Source organism: Meriones unguiculatus, chromosome 12 (genome assembly GCF_030254825.1).
Source record: "Meriones unguiculatus strain TT.TT164.6M chromosome 12, Bangor_MerUng_6.1, whole genome shotgun sequence".
Classification (NCBI taxonomy): domain Eukaryota; kingdom Metazoa; phylum Chordata; class Mammalia; order Rodentia; family Muridae; genus Meriones; species Meriones unguiculatus.
The window spans coordinates 44843801-44861042 of NC_083360.1; the positions used below are offsets into that span (position 1 = coordinate 44843801).

The 17242-nt window shown below is 40.6% G+C and overlaps 1 protein-coding gene across 2 annotated transcripts in view; it reads right to left on the bottom strand.

The window, feature by feature from the left end:
• Positions 1-558: 558 nt before the first annotated feature.
• Positions 559-17242, bottom strand: part of Plek (pleckstrin) — a 39318-nt gene continuing 22634 nt past the window's right edge. The window contains exons 7-10 of one of the 2 annotated variants that reach the window (XM_021663739.2): positions 15974-16057; positions 13092-13161; positions 11810-11942; positions 559-4413 (exon numbers count right to left, since the gene is read on the bottom strand). In XM_021663739.2, coding sequence (XP_021519414.1) covers positions 4410-4413; positions 11810-11942; positions 13092-13161; positions 15974-16057 — 291 coding nt within the window. In that variant the 3' untranslated portion in view covers positions 559-4409. Of the gene's footprint in view, positions 4414-11805; positions 11943-13091; positions 13162-15973; positions 16058-17242 lie in introns of those variants that run through there. The other variant, XM_021663740.2, reaches the window with a different exon arrangement.

Sequence of the window (17242 nt, forward strand, 5' to 3'; positions counted from 1 at the left end):
TCTTAATACTTGATTCTTTTATCATTTACCCACACCATTCTTGTCCATCAGTAGTAGAAGAGGCTTTTAATTTGATCTGCTGCCAACTCCTCTATCACACCGAATCTTGTTTACCTTTTTAAGTTTACTTTTTTCCTATTATCACGTTCCTAAGTAAGTTCAGGACCAGATGTGCCAAGGGTATCTTTAATTCAGAGCCTCATAAGGAGGTCTCTGGCATATTTACTTGAGTCACAACCTCCAGAGCATAAGGAAGACCTTCAAGTAGGGGCAGATAAGGATATCTCCCTAAAAACAGGAGGAGGAGTATGGTCCAGACATTCCTAGGGAAGCTGAGAAGCAGTACTTCTGGGAGAAATCATAAAAGACTCATAAAACTTTCCATCAATGCAATATTCCCAAGTTGTACAAATAATAAAAGCCCCCAAGCATGTGGCATGTAGAGATTGTTATTGATTATTAATATTTACTATTAATATTTACTTAATTTGTCTTTCAGTTAAGTAGTGGTTATTCCTAAACCAGCTGTATACCCAAATCACCACACAGAGACTAGGATTTGTTTAATTAACCTAGAGCACAATGCTGAGCAATGATTTTTCCATCCTAAACTGCCAAGCCCACCTAGCTTCTTCCCATTCAGATTTTCCACGTTATACTTCTTTTTTCGTCGTATTTCCTGACTTTTTCAGGTCCTCGCCTCTCTTATCTCTCTCCCTAATCCCTCCTCCCATTTGCTTCTTTCTCCTCCCCTCTGGACCAAAATGTCCCACCCTATTCTCTCCATTGCTCAGCACTGGCTGGTTGTTTTATTGACAATACAGAGAATAAATGGTGGCATATTTACACAAACTTGATACAGGGGATGCTTAAAATAAGCATCACAATGCAATATCCCGATTAAAACCAGATAGTGGGGTAGAGAAATTAGCATGTGAATGTGCAAGGGTAGGCTGTATACATTCCACAAGAATATTATACCAACAAGAAATTAAGGCCAAAAGAGTGGGAGACTATACCACAGCGATTACATCACTCGGCTCAGCTTTGCTGGATCTTTGTCAAACAGCTGTGCTGGCTTTATGATTTTTCTCTGTTTCTATTAGATATGGCTGTGCTAAGACAGCTCTTATCTTCAAGAGAATAAAACTTTAGCATTTATTTTAGAGTAAAAAAAATGAATGACCATTCTTGGGAATATAGATTGAGCTTACCCACCCCAAACCTTGCTACAGTGTTATATCATTTACATGCATTTTCAGTGTAACAGAACAAAGTCATAAATCAAGGCTTTTTTCAAATATGTTGGTAGAAACATTGGATAGGTTATGAAGATTACGGTGAAATAGAGACATCTCTCTTATAGGCATTGGATTTTGTCAGAGGCTATTCTTAGCTCTGGGACTCATGGACACTGAAAGTCTTTTTAAAGGCAATGTGATAGGCACAGCATGTCTATGTAGCAAAACAATAGAAATAAGCCTCACTGGTAGGGCTTATCTCCTCCCCCAGACACAAGCTTTTGACCACAAATAGTATTAGACATGAATTTCTTCTGTGGAGTGGGCCTCAGATCCAATCAGAAAGCCATTGGTTACACCTGTAACAGCCATGTCACGGGTGCAACAGTGGGTGTCTCTTGCCTGCACAGCTCTTTATTTACTTTCTGTTTTTATATACGATCTTATTAAGTTTCTCATCTTACTCCTGAATTTTATGAAAATTAATATTTGATCAATGAGGACACCCCCTTGTTTACGTGCAAAATAGCTCTTCTTGATGCTGTGATGAAATGCCTATCAGAAACAACTTAGAAGAAGGATTTATCTTTAGTTCACAAATTCAAGGGTTTCAGTCCACCATGGTGTTTAGTGTGGTGAACTAGCGCAGGGTACATATAGCAGACAGGAATCAATGCAGGGTGGTAACAGGAGAGGCCAAGATATAGCTTCCCAAGGATACACCCATATTGACCTACATTCTCCAGTTTGCATAGTCCTACCATCTCCCAACAGCCTTGAATCTACCAATTGATTAAGCTATCCATTCATTTGATCAGATAAACTAATTTTCCCTAAAACTTCTTCCTACAGACATACTTACAGATGTGCTAGATTGATCTCCTACACATTGGGCATCTCTCAGTTTAGTCAAGTTGACATTATTACCCATTACAATTTCACCAACATTAGATTCTATGGTAGAGCATTGGAACAATTGAAGATGAACTGAGGTTTGGAAGATAAGAAGCGTTAACTATTTAAATGTCCTACATTTTATATGGAGGATAGCTCTAGAATATATAAAGTAGATTGGAGTATAGTTGTGAGACAGGGAAGCCTATTTGGAGACTCTTGAAATTAATCCAGACAATAAATGGAAGGATTCTGATCTAAACACAGAAACATTAATATATAAGAAGGATGATCTTAACATGTATTAAGAATTGGTAACTAGTCAGCTGGCTAGATGGCTCTATTTCCTTTTTCCACCTAGAATAACTCTCTAACTGGATGTGATAGTATGTGGACCCTTTGTCTATAGATTGAGTACTCTGAACAAGAAAGAGAAATCCATAGCTAGTATCAGAGTCTGTTCTTGTGAGCATGAAACATTGAGAATGAAATGTAGCCAATTTATCAAATGACTTGTTGATTTTCTTGAAGAATGCCACACAATGCTCAGTACGAGTCTTCACCGCTCATGTGCTGGATATTCAGAGGTGGCAGTAGCTCAGGCTCAGAAAGTAGAAGCCAGTGCTGTTGTCCCTGTATGTGGCCTCTGTATCCAACACTTTGACCACCACTTTCATGTGTCCTTTGTACTAGTGCCATGGTAACTGCAGGCGAGGACTGACTTACACAACAGTCCAATTGATTTGGGGGTGGAAGCCTCTGGGGATATTAGGATGTGACACACACACTTCACACCTTCTGCCCACGCCCAGATGTCCATCCTTATGCTTCTTCGCTAGAGTCCCTTGCCGCTGATCATTCCATCTTTCTTTCCTCACAGGACCCTGATGATTAGAGAGAACTTTCACTACTGTTCACAAGTCAATAATATACTGGCACTTTGAGTCACTTCTCTACATGAGACAAAAGACCAGATGTACTGCTCCAAAAGTTCTGCTGGGGGAGCACAGCCTTTGCTAGTCTTTCTAGGCCAGTCCTCTTGTTAGATTTGCATTGAAGTTTTCTCACCAAATCTCTACTTCCTTACATCTTTTTTCTATTTTAGTATTATCCTTTTCCCTTCTCAGTAAGTTTCTTTCACTCCTTATTCTCCGCAGGCTCAGCTTTTCTAAGAATCCAGCTGACAACTTTGTACACTGGAGAAGTGACATTGAGCAGGAGGGTGGAAGAGGAAGGTGCACTTGTAGGCTGAGGCTTTTTGTGGAAGGTTATGGTAATTGTTTTATTGGGTGGGCAGGTGGTAAGAAAACAGGAAGAACTTAGAAGGTGTTGGGATACTCTCTTTGTGCACTGTGCAAGGTTGTCTTTGTATTATTCAAAAGAGAGAGCTGAGTACTGTCCGGACTTTGCTATTGTTATGTTTATGAAGCATCACCTGTCTCAGTGTTTTGTAAACATTTTCCTCAACTTCTGATTGATTTAGTAAAGAGCTGAAGGCATATAGCTAGGCAGGGAAAGAAAGCCAGGGCATCCAGGCAGGGATAGAAACTCGGGGAAAGAACTGAGAGATACAGATTTGCTAGCCAGACATGAAAGAAGTCAAACATACTGAGACATAGTGAGAGGTAGAGGGCTACATAACCAATGTGGATTAATATAGATGGGATTAATTAAGTTATATAAGCTAATTGGGAAGAAGCCCAAGCTATAAGACCTAAATTCATAAATAATAAAAAGCCAGACATGGAGGAAGTTGGACATACTAGGACATAATGAAAGGTAACGGGCCATGAAGAAAATGTGGACTAATATCGACAGGATTAATTAAATTTTACAAGTTGGTTGGGAACAAGCCTAAACTATAAGGCCTAAGCTTTCATAAATAATAAAAAGTCTCCATGTCATTATGGGGAGCCAGTGGGTCGAAACAGTCCAGCAATAAGAAGGAATGAAAGGGCTAATTCTCCTCCAACCTTGAGAATTTTGGGAAAATTTGTGATGTCTCCAGACTTCCCATGTTGTACAGGTACAGTATTGTTTTATTTGAGTGCTGGGGGAAGTGGGTGGGGAAGCATCACAAGGCTGGAGAATTCTTGCTACAGTGAATATTAAATAAACACTAGATTAAAATGATACACCAGGACGCATGTGAGGAAGGTGAAGACAAAACAGAATGTTAACTGAAAGTTCCAAGTCTGGCCTTGAATTCCATCTCTGTTATCCTGGCTTGAGAATCTTGGTCAGTCGGATTCACCTTGATGACCCTCAGTGTCCTCATCTGTAAAACCATAGTAAGGAAGGGTTAGTGTGAATATGAAACAAAACAACACTTGTAACAACATAGTTGATATGGTTCCTGGTCCAGGCTACATATACTATAAACGGCTGTTGACAAATTTCAGGAAACTTTTCATTCCTCAAATAATAATTATAATGCCCATACAAACTATACCATCTTTACCCTTGCAAACAAATTATTCACCTCATAAGATAACTCCCGCACCTCATCAGTCCCCTGAGGAAGACAAACATTTCCTAAGAATGCAGACTGGGTTCCTCACTCTTCTCTCACACATAGATACGGCGTTGTTATAGTTCAAGTACAGCCCACAGATAAATGTCGAAAAGGATATATTTGCCAACTGTACTTGTAAGTGTGTAGTATTTCTCCCCTACCTGTGCCTGCCACCTGACACATTAATGCTGATCACTTAGGATAGTAGTCACCAGTGATCATTTAAATCTTTGCCTGTACCACAATCAGAACACAGAAGATCTCAGCGTTGTTTAGTTCTTTTCAAGTGTACTCGGGGGAAACTTGCATTTGCATCCTCGATTTTGGGGCTTATATTCACAGCTGTGTTATAGCAACAGCCATATACTGGTGCAATTAGGACATGTAACAAAGAGAAAAAACTATATAATGTAAGTAAAAAGTATGAAACCCCAGTAGATAATTGTATTTTACCTCAGAACCTGAGTGTTTGCCCTATTGCTTTCTATTTGCCAATATCTAAGTATCTACATCTTATTCCCCTTTGATAAAATATCAGCTTCCATTCTCCAAAAAAAAGCAGTTTGAGGTCAGGAGTGTCTCTTACTGACTTCAAACTCAGCACAGCCCTGTAGTTGATCTACTCAGTGCTTCGCTACAAGAGGCATCTTTCATTTGGTTCTTACCATTACCTTGAACCTACCCTGTACTTAGATGACTCAAAGCATGTCATATATAAGAAAAAAACCCTCTGCCCTACATGCTACCATTCTGTATAGAAATATGATGAGATGCTTATGAATAATTTGCTTAAGAAACAACAGTGACTTAGACCAGAAAAGGTAGCCCTGCATGTGTAAGAAGGATTCCCATTTGGAATATATATAGGTTGTAGTTTTAATAGTAATCTCATCTCTCCATCTTTCTACTTCAGCAAATAGTTCCAATTTTATACAACACTCAGGGTCATATGTAAGAGTCATCCTTCATTTGTCCTTCTTCTTACCTATTCTTCCCACATTACTAGGTGCATCGTATTAATGAGACTACAAACAATGTGTATTCCAAATGAGACCACTTCTTATAGAGGCAGGGGTACATTGTCTGGCCTAAGTCAGTGTTGTTCCTTGAATGAATTATTCATTGGTTTCTCATCATATTTCTAACTTCACCTTTTACCCTCTTCAGTTTATTCTTTATGTAAGTAGACAAAGAGAATTTAAAAGGCCAACCAGATAAGGAAAGAAGCCACAGTAAGTGGATACACTGCCAACCATATAGGTTAGTCTCTGAGACAAGAAACAAATGAACAAAGTAGGCCCCAAGTCTTCTGATCTTACACTGCCTAATATATAACCCACAAATAAGACAACCAGAATGTTATTTCCCTTGTATGTTAAGATACTGACAGTAAAGGAAGGATCCATGGTGACAGGAGACATGCCCCTTTTTTTTCTGACACTTCACTGGACCCATAACAAGATGTTAAAATGAGATCTTGTTTCTGACCATCCTGTTTATATTTGTTGGACTTGAAGATACCAAGTCCAAAAAAGAAAAACAGGTGTTCAGTGAGATATCAAAGAGTAAGATCACAAGCTTATTTCTGCTCCCTTACTTTCTGAAAGGTGAATGAGTCAGTAATAAACAACACAGAGTGCCGACCTGAGAAGTTTCAGTTATGGGTTGTAGTAAAACAACTTTTCTGGCATTGTTATGTACATAAGAGCTTTATCACTGAACCACATACATAGCCCCAGAAAACCACTTCCTTCTACATTCTTCTGCGCCCTTTCCTGTGAAGTAAGGAGGACCATTCAAGCTATAGTAAGGTCCTTAGTTGGCAAAGAGAGCCTCGAATATCTTCATACCGTACTCATGCAGTCAGGAGCTTTCTTCTGCCCACGTCTTTCTGTGCTCTTCCCCATGTCCAAGTACCCACTTAGTCTCTTTTCAATCACTATAGATTAGTGTGAAATTTCTAGAATTTCATGTCATTACAATTCGTTACATACAATTACACAGTACACATGTTTTTCACCAAGACTACTTGTTTTTTGATACACCCACGTTGTACATATTAAGAGTTCACTTCTTTTTATTGTGTGTTATATTTCACTGTATGAATATATACACTTTGTTGTCTATTAACTGCTTTTTAAATATCCGGGTCATTTCCTTGTTTTGACAACCACAAATGATGAACACTTATCATAATAGTTTTGTATGGACACATGCTTTCATTTCTCTTGGATATAGATCAAGGGCTGGAGTAGATAATGTATATTTCATGAGTTAAGTCTTCCCACAGGCTGTTCTTCAAAGCGGCTGTACCATTGAACTTTCCCTGTACTATGTAAAGGTCAAGGTGTTCCAAACCCTCATCAAAACTCATCATCTTACTCTGTGTTGGATTGTGCAACCCACCAAATCTATGGCATGTCTTGTTATGCGTTCAGTTAGCATTTCCCTAATTAGGAAATGGTACCCAGCATATTTTCCCGTATTTATTTGCCAGTCACACATCTTTGGTAAAGTTCCCTCCTCTCTTTATGATGTTATGTTATGATAAAGCATGGGTTTTATCCATGCAGCAGGTTTTTCCTGTCTATGTGTGAATACTCTTTGCTGCCCATCCACAGAGGGAAGTTTAAGATATTTTTAAGTACACATGAGTACACAATGCATGTGTGTATAAACACATCTTAATCAGTTCAGAAAAAAAAATATGTTTTGCAAGAACATATCACAGAGTAAACTCTCCCAGAAATCTCAAAACCATTGCCCATTGGGTGGAGCTCCTTGGTTAGCTATATCTTACCATAGAGGTTTCTTTTTAAGCAATGGAAAGCTCAGAGCCCAGAGTCAGGGCTGGCTGTATGCTAACAGGAAATGCTGCTGTAGCTGATAGGACAGAGAAGCCAGTTAACAGAGTTCCTATGGAAACAAGATAGGTACCAAAAGCTGGGAAAAGCCATGTATACCCATGACATGACAGTGAGTTTAAATGCATAGATGCAGAGGTCAGGGAAGCTGGGCTCTGAATATCCTCCAACTATAGATGAAGGGGTCTTAGGCAAGTTTTATACAGAAATGTTCAACAAAAGAATTCTAGGCAATTGTGATATCGATTTTAAAAATTGAAAACCATTGCCCACTATCTTTGATTAGCATGAGTGCCTTCTGTGGAAGAAAGGACAAAGGAAGGGAAGCAAAGGTTTGTAGTGTGTCCACACATGCCAGGTAGTTCTTGCATAATACTTCACTTGGTCCTAACAACAACACCAGTTTCATTTTAGCAACAAAAAGGCTGCCATAATTTGAATTGGATATCCCCACGGCTCATGTGGCTAAGGCTTGGGCTCCCATGTAGCTCTGTCAGGAAACAGGAAGATATGTACGGGGACCAGTAAAAGGTCTTCTAGTCACGGGGAACATGTGCTTGGAGCGGACATGAGGGCCTCAGAAAATTTTCATTTCTAATCACACCCACAACCAGAACCTGCTCTAACCTAGTATGAGACAGTCACCAAAAGCCTCAAACTAGAGGCCAGCCAAAACAAACCTTTCTCTCTCTGAGTTGATTTACCTGAAATGGCCCACTGACCAACACAGAAGCTGATACCCAGTGAGGCTGTAACTACGTAAGCCGTGGGCTTGTATCTGAGCCCCATCCCAGGCCCTAGCAGTAGCTTCCTCCCATATCTAAGCCTCCCGAAAACATCCCTGTGTGTCCCCCCTCAGAACAGCTCATCCCACCTGCTTTGTCTCCTCCAGTGACATCTACATTTCATATTCCTTTTACCCTGAAATTATGCTGGACACAGTGAGTTGAATGCTTTTTTTAAGCAACTTGTAACTTTCCTGAACTTCCTCATTACTTTCTCTTTCCACTACCTGTTCCTCCGCCTCTTTAACACATCTTGCATGGGCTTTAAACCCTTTATTTAGAGAGCACAAAATAAAATCTGAAGCATTATGCAATTACTTTTCCATTTCTTTTTGCCCTAAAGGTCAGGGACAGAGGTGTTTACCATCACTCTTCAAATAGTCCACAGGCAGCCGCTCTACACTTCTGTTTAGCTTTACTGTCTCCTGACAAGCACCACACAACTGTTGATGTCTTCATTTAAGTTCCTCATTCTGGTTTGAAAGCACTTTCTATGGTATTATTTTCGCCACTGTGTGTGTGTGTGTGTGTTTATGGGTAAGAGAAACTAAACATTGATCCTTAAATCAGTGCTGCATTCCATGCTGTAAGGTTTAAAGATCTTGTCTTCCAACAGGTGTTTTAGTTTTCAGATTGATGTTTTATTTGTCTGACTCACTATCAGTTGTATGAGGCAAGAAGATCTTTACCTCCTTTAAATTGTCTTTACTTTCTTTTCTTCTTTCTTTCTTTAATTTAGTGGTCTTGTATTGCTAGACTATCCCTAAACTCACAACCCTCCTGCCATGACCTCACAAGCTCTGAGCCTACATATGTGCCACTATATCTGGCTTAAAACCTCTATGGTTAGTAATAAAAGAACCCGTTTCCCTCCCTCTTTCAGTTGTACTTCTGAGTAAAAAGTGACCAATCTTTCTTGAGTAAAAAGTGACCATCTTTCTTGCCAGCGTCAGCTGTCCTTAGCTTCCACATCCTTCTCATGAATCCTGAGGGTGTGGCCACATGACAGAGTTCAACTCACGTCTGTTGTCTTGTTGCTGTGCCGAACAGGAGCTGGGCTTTATTTGTAAACCAAAAAGTTGCCCAGGAGGAAATAGCACATTTAACTATTCCCTAAGTACCTATTTTGTTCAGAGCCAGCCTCTCCCCAGGAAAGGGCAATAGCTTATATTAGGAAGCCTTACCAATGCTACAGGCCACTGTGCACACTTGTATTACTATGCAACTGAAGTCACTAGGCTAGAGCAGATATGCAATACGCTTAGCAGCCCTAGTGAAGGAAGCCTTTCTGTGCACATGATGGGTTCCTTCATTTGTCTGCGGATCGTAGTTGAGGGGATATGTATTAAAACAAGACGTACTCTCTGCCTTATCCTTAACATTTGTCTTCAGGGTGGGGGTGTTTTTATTATACTCTCAAGTAAACTAACATTAAGAAAATATTTATTTGCTTTTGCTTTATGTGTATGAGTGCTTGCCTGTATGCATGCATATATCCAGTTCTTCACAGGCCAGAAAAGGGTGTTGAATCCCCTGGAACTGGAATTACAGACAGTTGTGAGCCACCATGCAGACTAGGGAACCCAGCCCGAGAGCAGCAAGTGCTCTTAACTGACAATGCATCTCTTTAGTCCTTGACCTTTGTTTTTGTTTTAAAGGACAAGTACAAATAATTTGAGAAATAAAAATAAAACATTACTTAGAAGATGAAAGTGAGTTGCATAAAGGGAAAGCAGTTAATGAGAGACAGAATAGAGTCATCATATCCAAAAGACTCTAAGTAAACCAAATATATTTCAAAACATAAGGCTGACTCATATTAATAATTATTTGAAGACTAACTATAAATAAACTGTTTTGTGTATTCTATAGAAATAATGTGCTGAGGACAATGATATTCCTTTGCCCCATGGCCATCAATAAAATAACTTGAGAAGAGGCGGTCTCATGACTAGCACAAGGGAATTGAAAGCAGGCAAAAGAGGAGCATTAGAATGGAAAGAGGAAAACTGTCCTCTCCTTTTTTTTTTTTAACTGACACCATAAAACTAAATCTGTAGTTAGAAAAAAAAATATTCCTAGGCCTTGCAAAATGACTCAGTGGCTAAGAGCACTGGTTCTTCTTCCAGAGAATCTGGGTTCAATTTCCAGCGCCCACACAGGAGCTCTGTCACCCATAACTCTAGCTTGAAGGAATCCAATGCCCTCTTCTTGCTTCCACAGGAACCAGGCATGGCACATGGTTTACATACATATATGCAGGCAAAACATCCATACACATAAAAATAATAAGAATTTTACAAGAAAATACTCCTTTGCATGAATATGTTGTTTTATACTTCAGGACAGGAGTCAGAATGAAAACTCATAAACAAGTTCCTGTTTTGAAGTATATCTCACTAGTAACGGGACCAGGGAGCTCTCAGAGCCCAAATGGCATTGGCTTACACTTCAGCCTGCAGAGCTACACGGCCCTGAGATTTGGAGACCTAACGGAGCTGCACGGCCTGTCAGGCTCCCCCACAAGCTCTGCATAGATTCCAGGCCCTCAGTGCAGACAGGTAGCTTGCCTTGCACTCTAGTCCTCTCTGCTCTCTTCAGACTGGGGAGACAAACTCGCCAGGCAGCTGCTCAGGCCCCTCACGCATGCAGGTATCCCTAACAAGCCAATTTTCTGTAAACCTTAAGAGAAACTCAAAGGCTAAGAGGCTGCCTTCTAATTGTAAGAAATGATGCATAATATTCCAGAGGAGAACAAAGGGAGAGCTCCCCAACCCCCTTTCAGACCTTGATCTTAGCGGCTTCCACACCTGGAAAGACTCTTAGGCTGCCCCTGGCTTCCTTGAGTCTGTTTCTCTGGAAATGCAACAGCAAAAGCTATAAACCATCACTCAGGACTAAGAGCTGCTCCTGAGAACTGTCTGAGCAGGCAAGAAAGCAAGCAGGCTACTCCATTATTTCACATAATCTCAGCCAAGAACAACAGCCAAATTACCAGAGAACAGAAGACAGATCTTAGTGCATCTTGCAACAGTTTCAAAGACAGATGCTTTCTGAGAAAGACCAGGAACATGAGAGCCAAGAGTCCCGACCTCGCCTAAAAAGGACACCAGCAGTACAACTGGAGACTGTTTCACTTTCATGGAGATAATAATCACAGGGCATTATGTATGTATTTGCTATTTGGCTTTTTTTTTTTTTCAACTAGAGAGGACCTCAAAGATAACCAGTCCATGCCTTCATTTACCACAAGAGGTCTCAAGGCCTGGAAAGGCTACATAGCTTATCGACATAGCTCATTATATGGCTTGTAGACACCGATGGCGTGGAGAGACCACAGTGAATGGACTGGTGCAGGTAACATTATGTGGCACATGGCTAGTTACACGCAGGCAAACATATCCCACTCCTACGTTCTTTCTGGCTGAATCGTCATAGACACGGACAAGTCATGGGCTAGGCTTATCCACTCATGTTAGGAAGGGATGAGGACTTGAACATTGTCCTTACTTCCCAGTCCGTGAGGCCACCTGGATGGCTTTGATCCACTCAGTACGCTCCTTGGAAGTGGCCGCCTGCAGGTAATAATGAACTTCATCTGCTGTGATGATCTCAAAAAGGTTCTCTTCATTGTTCTTCTTACCTGGTAAGAGAAAAAAAAAATAACCATGACACCAGAAGCTCACTTGACCCCTTCTTATTCCCCAAGTCATGAAATGCCTGTTTCTTAGTGTCCTAAGAAAATTCTACATGCATATTCATTGCCTAAGAATAAATGCAGCATCTGTAAAGATAGCTATGTAGCATGATCATTAAGAAACATGTACAAAACATTTTCCTTCATCATGTGTAAGTGTGTTAAATTTCTTGCCTTTGCACATCAATAGTGTCTACCAAACTTCTGATGGTGTTTAAGGAGTTACTTTGTTTTGCTCATAATATAAGCCAAGAGCCAATCTCAATGTACAATAGATTAAAATGTACACATATATTTATATCTGCAAACATGCATATATAATAAATCCAAACCATATCTAACATCAGTCTTGTTAGTATAAACTAAGAGCTAAGGCTCAGCTCTAAATGAGAGATGAAAAGGCAAATAAACCCAAAATGTCAAGATGAAGCCAGAGTGATTCTGTGGTTTGCTCCCCTTTAAATGGTGTGTCTTCATTTGACTCAAGATAAATTATCAAGACATGAAGACAGACAAGCACACATCAAACAAATTGTATAGTGATTCCTGCTGTAATCTGGTATTTGTTATATAGTTTACTCCATAATTTTGTGCTCAAAATACAAGTTTAAAAAAAAAACACAGAAAAAGAAAGTCTGGCAAGTGACAGGGAAGAAAAATGGAAGCAGAGTTTGAGCTGTGAAAGCCACATCTCAGTGACTCCACGTGTCCTCTGTGCCTGTCAAGGCAGTAGACAGCCACATGGTTAACCCATGTGTCAGTCATGGGTATGTGAGTGCAACAGAACAGAGATCATCTGGTGCAGCCCCTTAGCACCAGGATCCATGGCCACACTCTCTGTGGAAGCCATTTTGGAGACACAGGAGACAATGGATTATTCTAGCATTGTTCAGTAATATACTCAAGGCACCCACAAAGCCACCCTCATTTCCCAGGATCTGAAAGGCAGGTGAGCTCTTGGGAAGGGATGGCACTTAACTCGCTCCCAAGTTTTCAGACTGTGTATTTATGCACACTTGCTAGCTAATTGGCTCAATACCCACAGGTGTAGAAAGGCAGCAGTCACATTCCCCTCCCACAGAAGTACATTCTTACCATCCAGATTGGCCTCCACTGATGTCACCACACAGCCTCTCAAGTGGACAGCTCCCAAGGGATCTTCACCCTAAAGGAAAGAGGAGCTGCTGTGTCTCCAAAGTACGCAGTGTGGCCCTGCCTCATCCTGGAGCTGGAGACCTAGCACAGGCCCAGTCAGGTACATGCTGGGTAAGAGCAGAGGGAGATGAAAGAAAATCCTTTACAGAATGTACCCTCCCCTTGAAGCTGCATGAGAAGATACAAGCCAATCTGGAACACAGATCTGGAGGAAAAGGGGTAGGGAACTGAGAGATGCTAAGGTTATTATACCTCACTGAGGAACTGCCTGTTCTCAGATTTGATACAGCGTTTCAGTGCACACAGGCCTAAGTCAAGGAACACCATGTATGCGCAGAGGTGATGCAAACATCTTTTCCTTCATAATTGTAACTTTTGTTGAAGAAAAGAGCCTCATCTTTACTCAACAGCCAGGACTGCTGGTCTTAAACAGAGAGATCGCCGAGTTGTTCTAGAAGATGAATTATCTATTCTTGCATATTAAACTATGAGCATGTGATGGACAGAATGAATTCCTACAAAAAATATCAGATTGGAGAGTGCTTAAGGGTAACATGGTAGACTAAATGCTACTTTCCTATGAAAGTAAAGGAGAAAATTAAAATAAGAAAAAATAGACAAGACTCTGATAGCCAAAGGGAAAATTCTATCGCTGGTAGTGACAGTCCAGGTTTAAAAAGTGCAGAGAAAAGTACAGGTGACAGAAGGGGATGAAATCCAATCCTCACTCAGAGGCTAGAGAGATGGCTCTGTAAGACCTGGGGTCTCACAGCTCAGGAGTTCAATCGTGCCCTTCCCAGAAACTCCCCCAGACCAAGACTCTTTGCAAAAGCAAGAGGTTTATTAACCATTGTACAATGGGGTCACCCCTGCTGGTCAGCAAAGAGTGGCACCGGGAGACAAAGGCTTTTAGGTTTTTAAAAGAAAAATTGCGGGAGATTTGAAGTTTTAGTTTTGGCAATTTAGGATTGGATGAGGAAGCTATAAAGTAAGATAATTGGTTAGTCTTAGGTGTTCAAGCTTGGCCAGTCCTGCCAAGTGTGGATGCAGCTGCAATTGAAGGTGGGGGTGGTTAGCTCTTTCTTGAAAATTAGGGCTGCGGGCTCTTGGCTGAAGGTCAAAAGCTAATCAGAAGAAGTCTAGGTTCGTTGCTAAGAAACGCTATCTCAAGGACAAGGGTCTGGTCCTTCTTTTGCTGAGTGAAGGTCATTGCTTGCTTGCCCTTTTTTTATATCTGTCCTCACGGATAGGGTCACATTTCTTCACTCTCTGGAAAGGTACTAAGAGGCTTTAGCTTAACCTGGACCTAAAACTCAAAACTATAGGCTTTAGAAGACATATAGGTTACAAAGTTAGCCTAACCCTTCCAGCTCCACACTTAAGAGGGCCTTCTGCATATGTATGAGGACCAAGGTTTGGACCTCAACATCTATATAACACCTATATGTGTCCCCCACACACGTATAGCTGAAAACCTATAAATAGGAGAATTATGGGGGCTTGTGAGCATATGGCCTAGGTAGAAAAAACAAGAAAACGAGACTCTAGTTCCAGGGAGAGAACTCACCTCAAAGGAATAAATCAGAGAGTGACAGAGGAGCACATTATGCTCTGCTCTCCACATGTTTAGAGTCATGCACATCTGCACACATACATATAGGATACACACATACACACATATAGAACCTTACCTGAAACCACCTTGTTTTCTCCTATGCAAGTAGTAATACACTCAAATGTATGCTCCTCAATAAAAAAATTCCCTAATTAGAACCAACACTTACTCCAAGAGATGCACAGATCATAGCACAGAAACACAAGAAACAAAGTATGACTCCTCCAAGAAACCGTGATTCCTCACCAAGTGAATCAGAGATGCTGAAGTAGGAACAATGTTGGGTGAAGATCTACTAGTAAAATGATTAATAAAAGAGTTTACAAACAGGCAGATGAATTCAAATGTAAGAACTAGGAAGGAAAGTCAGCAACATAGAAAAACAGTCAGAAAAAAACCAAAACAGAAAACCAACAACATAGACTGAAAAGTGACAAAGAAGCCAGTCACAGTGTTACATGACTGTAATCCAGGCACTCAGGGAGACAGGCAGGTGGATCTCTACGAATGTGAAGCCAGCCTGGATTACAAAGCGAGTCTAGGACAGCCAAAGCTACACAGAGAAACCTTGTCTCAGGAAAAAAAGGAAAATGACAAGGAAGAAAATTCAAGGAAGATGAGATGTTGAAAACAGAAACAAAAACAAAAACAGAGACATTAAAATAAAAATCTCAAACAACCAAATGGAAAAATAGGGTGCAAAGTACCACCAATGGGTTTTACCAAACCAAAAATAAATAAATAAATAAATAAATAAATAAATAAATAAATTTTAAAAATTCAGGAATGAAGAAGAGTGGGGCATGTAACATCCAAACATCAATTAATATATATACATAAATAATAGATAGATGATAGGTAAATAGATAGATAGATAGATAGATAGATTGTTGATATAATTGTGTGTGTGTGTGTGTGTGTGTGTGTGTGTATCAAATGGGACAAAAAAAGGTATACTGAGTTAACCAAATGCATATAATTCACTGATATTTTCTTCAACTCCTGAGTTTTTGCTGGTCTAAGAGGCACAGAACTCAGGCATTGCCATGGGAAGTGGTAGAAAAAGTAACAGGCAGTAGGAAGAAAAGAAATCTGAGAACGAAACGAAAGGAATCAGAACAGAAGGGGCGTGGCTCGGGGGCGTGGCCCCAGCTCATACACGCTCAGGGCTTCTATTTGGATGGATTTATCTACCCCGTGATCTCACCCCGGCAGGGTCATAGTAATGCAGGTACGCTGGGTCTTCTCTCAGAATGAACTTTCTCACTTTCCAGTTTTTCCTTCTGTGCCCCTGTTGGGGAAAGAAACGGTGAGCTGCTAGCATCGCTGTACACACCGTGCTTGGTGAGAAGTCTGCTGAGGATAAAAGAATGCCACGATGAATTACTGGGTCCTGAACCATGTCCTCTTCAGGGAGACAGCACCAAGACCCATTAATAAGGCAGATGTTCTCGAACCAAGTAGATACGTTTAAATATTTCTCTGCTGCTGTCTTCCAGCTTTAGAATTATGTGAAATAGCACATCACCGTGTGTGACACGCTGAGCAGTGCTGGGCATATAACTTGATTCAAGACATTGTCCGGTTCTTTGAGGAGGTTGTGATCCATATGGCAAGAGGCTTTGCCAAAACCCAAAATACTAGGTATACGTGGATTTCAAAAGAATTAAGTGAGAAATACATAATTGTAGACATGGGCTATCAAACAAAGCATAAAAAAGATGCTGATTGCTCTCTCCGTCTATGTGTGTATGTACATGTGTGCATGCATATGCATATATACCTATGCAGGTGTATATATATGTGTGTGTGTGTGTGTGTGTGTGTGTGTGTGTAGGTTAGCAGTCAACCTCATTTGCCATTCCTCACATTTTTTTTTTTAATTTGCTCCCAAGCGATTCTGATACGAACCAGGGTTACTCGTGAGCTAAAAGACTTAAATAGGCAAGCATACAGAAAGCTCGGCAACTCGGGCTCTGCTTGGCGTGGGCTACACACACCGCTTTCCGCTTTCCTTATGATGCACTGGGTAACGGGATTCGCCCCTGCCTGGAGCTGCACAAACACCCGACTCTAACCAGAAAAAGAGGTCCCTCTTCCCCCAGCGGCCCTTGGACTTCCCTTTTGTGGTTGCTTTCCACTCTAACATGTCCTGAACCATGTGGGAGACCCAGAGACAAGAGACAAATGCAACTTGAACAAACTTTGAATTTGTATACAGTGAAGTGAATTTTTAGGGCAAATCTTCTATCATCATGCCTATAATTTTGAATCAATATAATTAAATTCATAGATTATGGCAAAAACACATGCAATTAAAAAAAAAAAAACTTAGATAACCCAAGACCCAGGCTTGACAATCAAAACAGAAGCACCTAAACTACACCCCCTAGAAACTAGTACTTCCTCCTTCTGTACTCCATGAAAAGAAGCTACACTGTGGATACCTGTACACACACACATACACACACACACA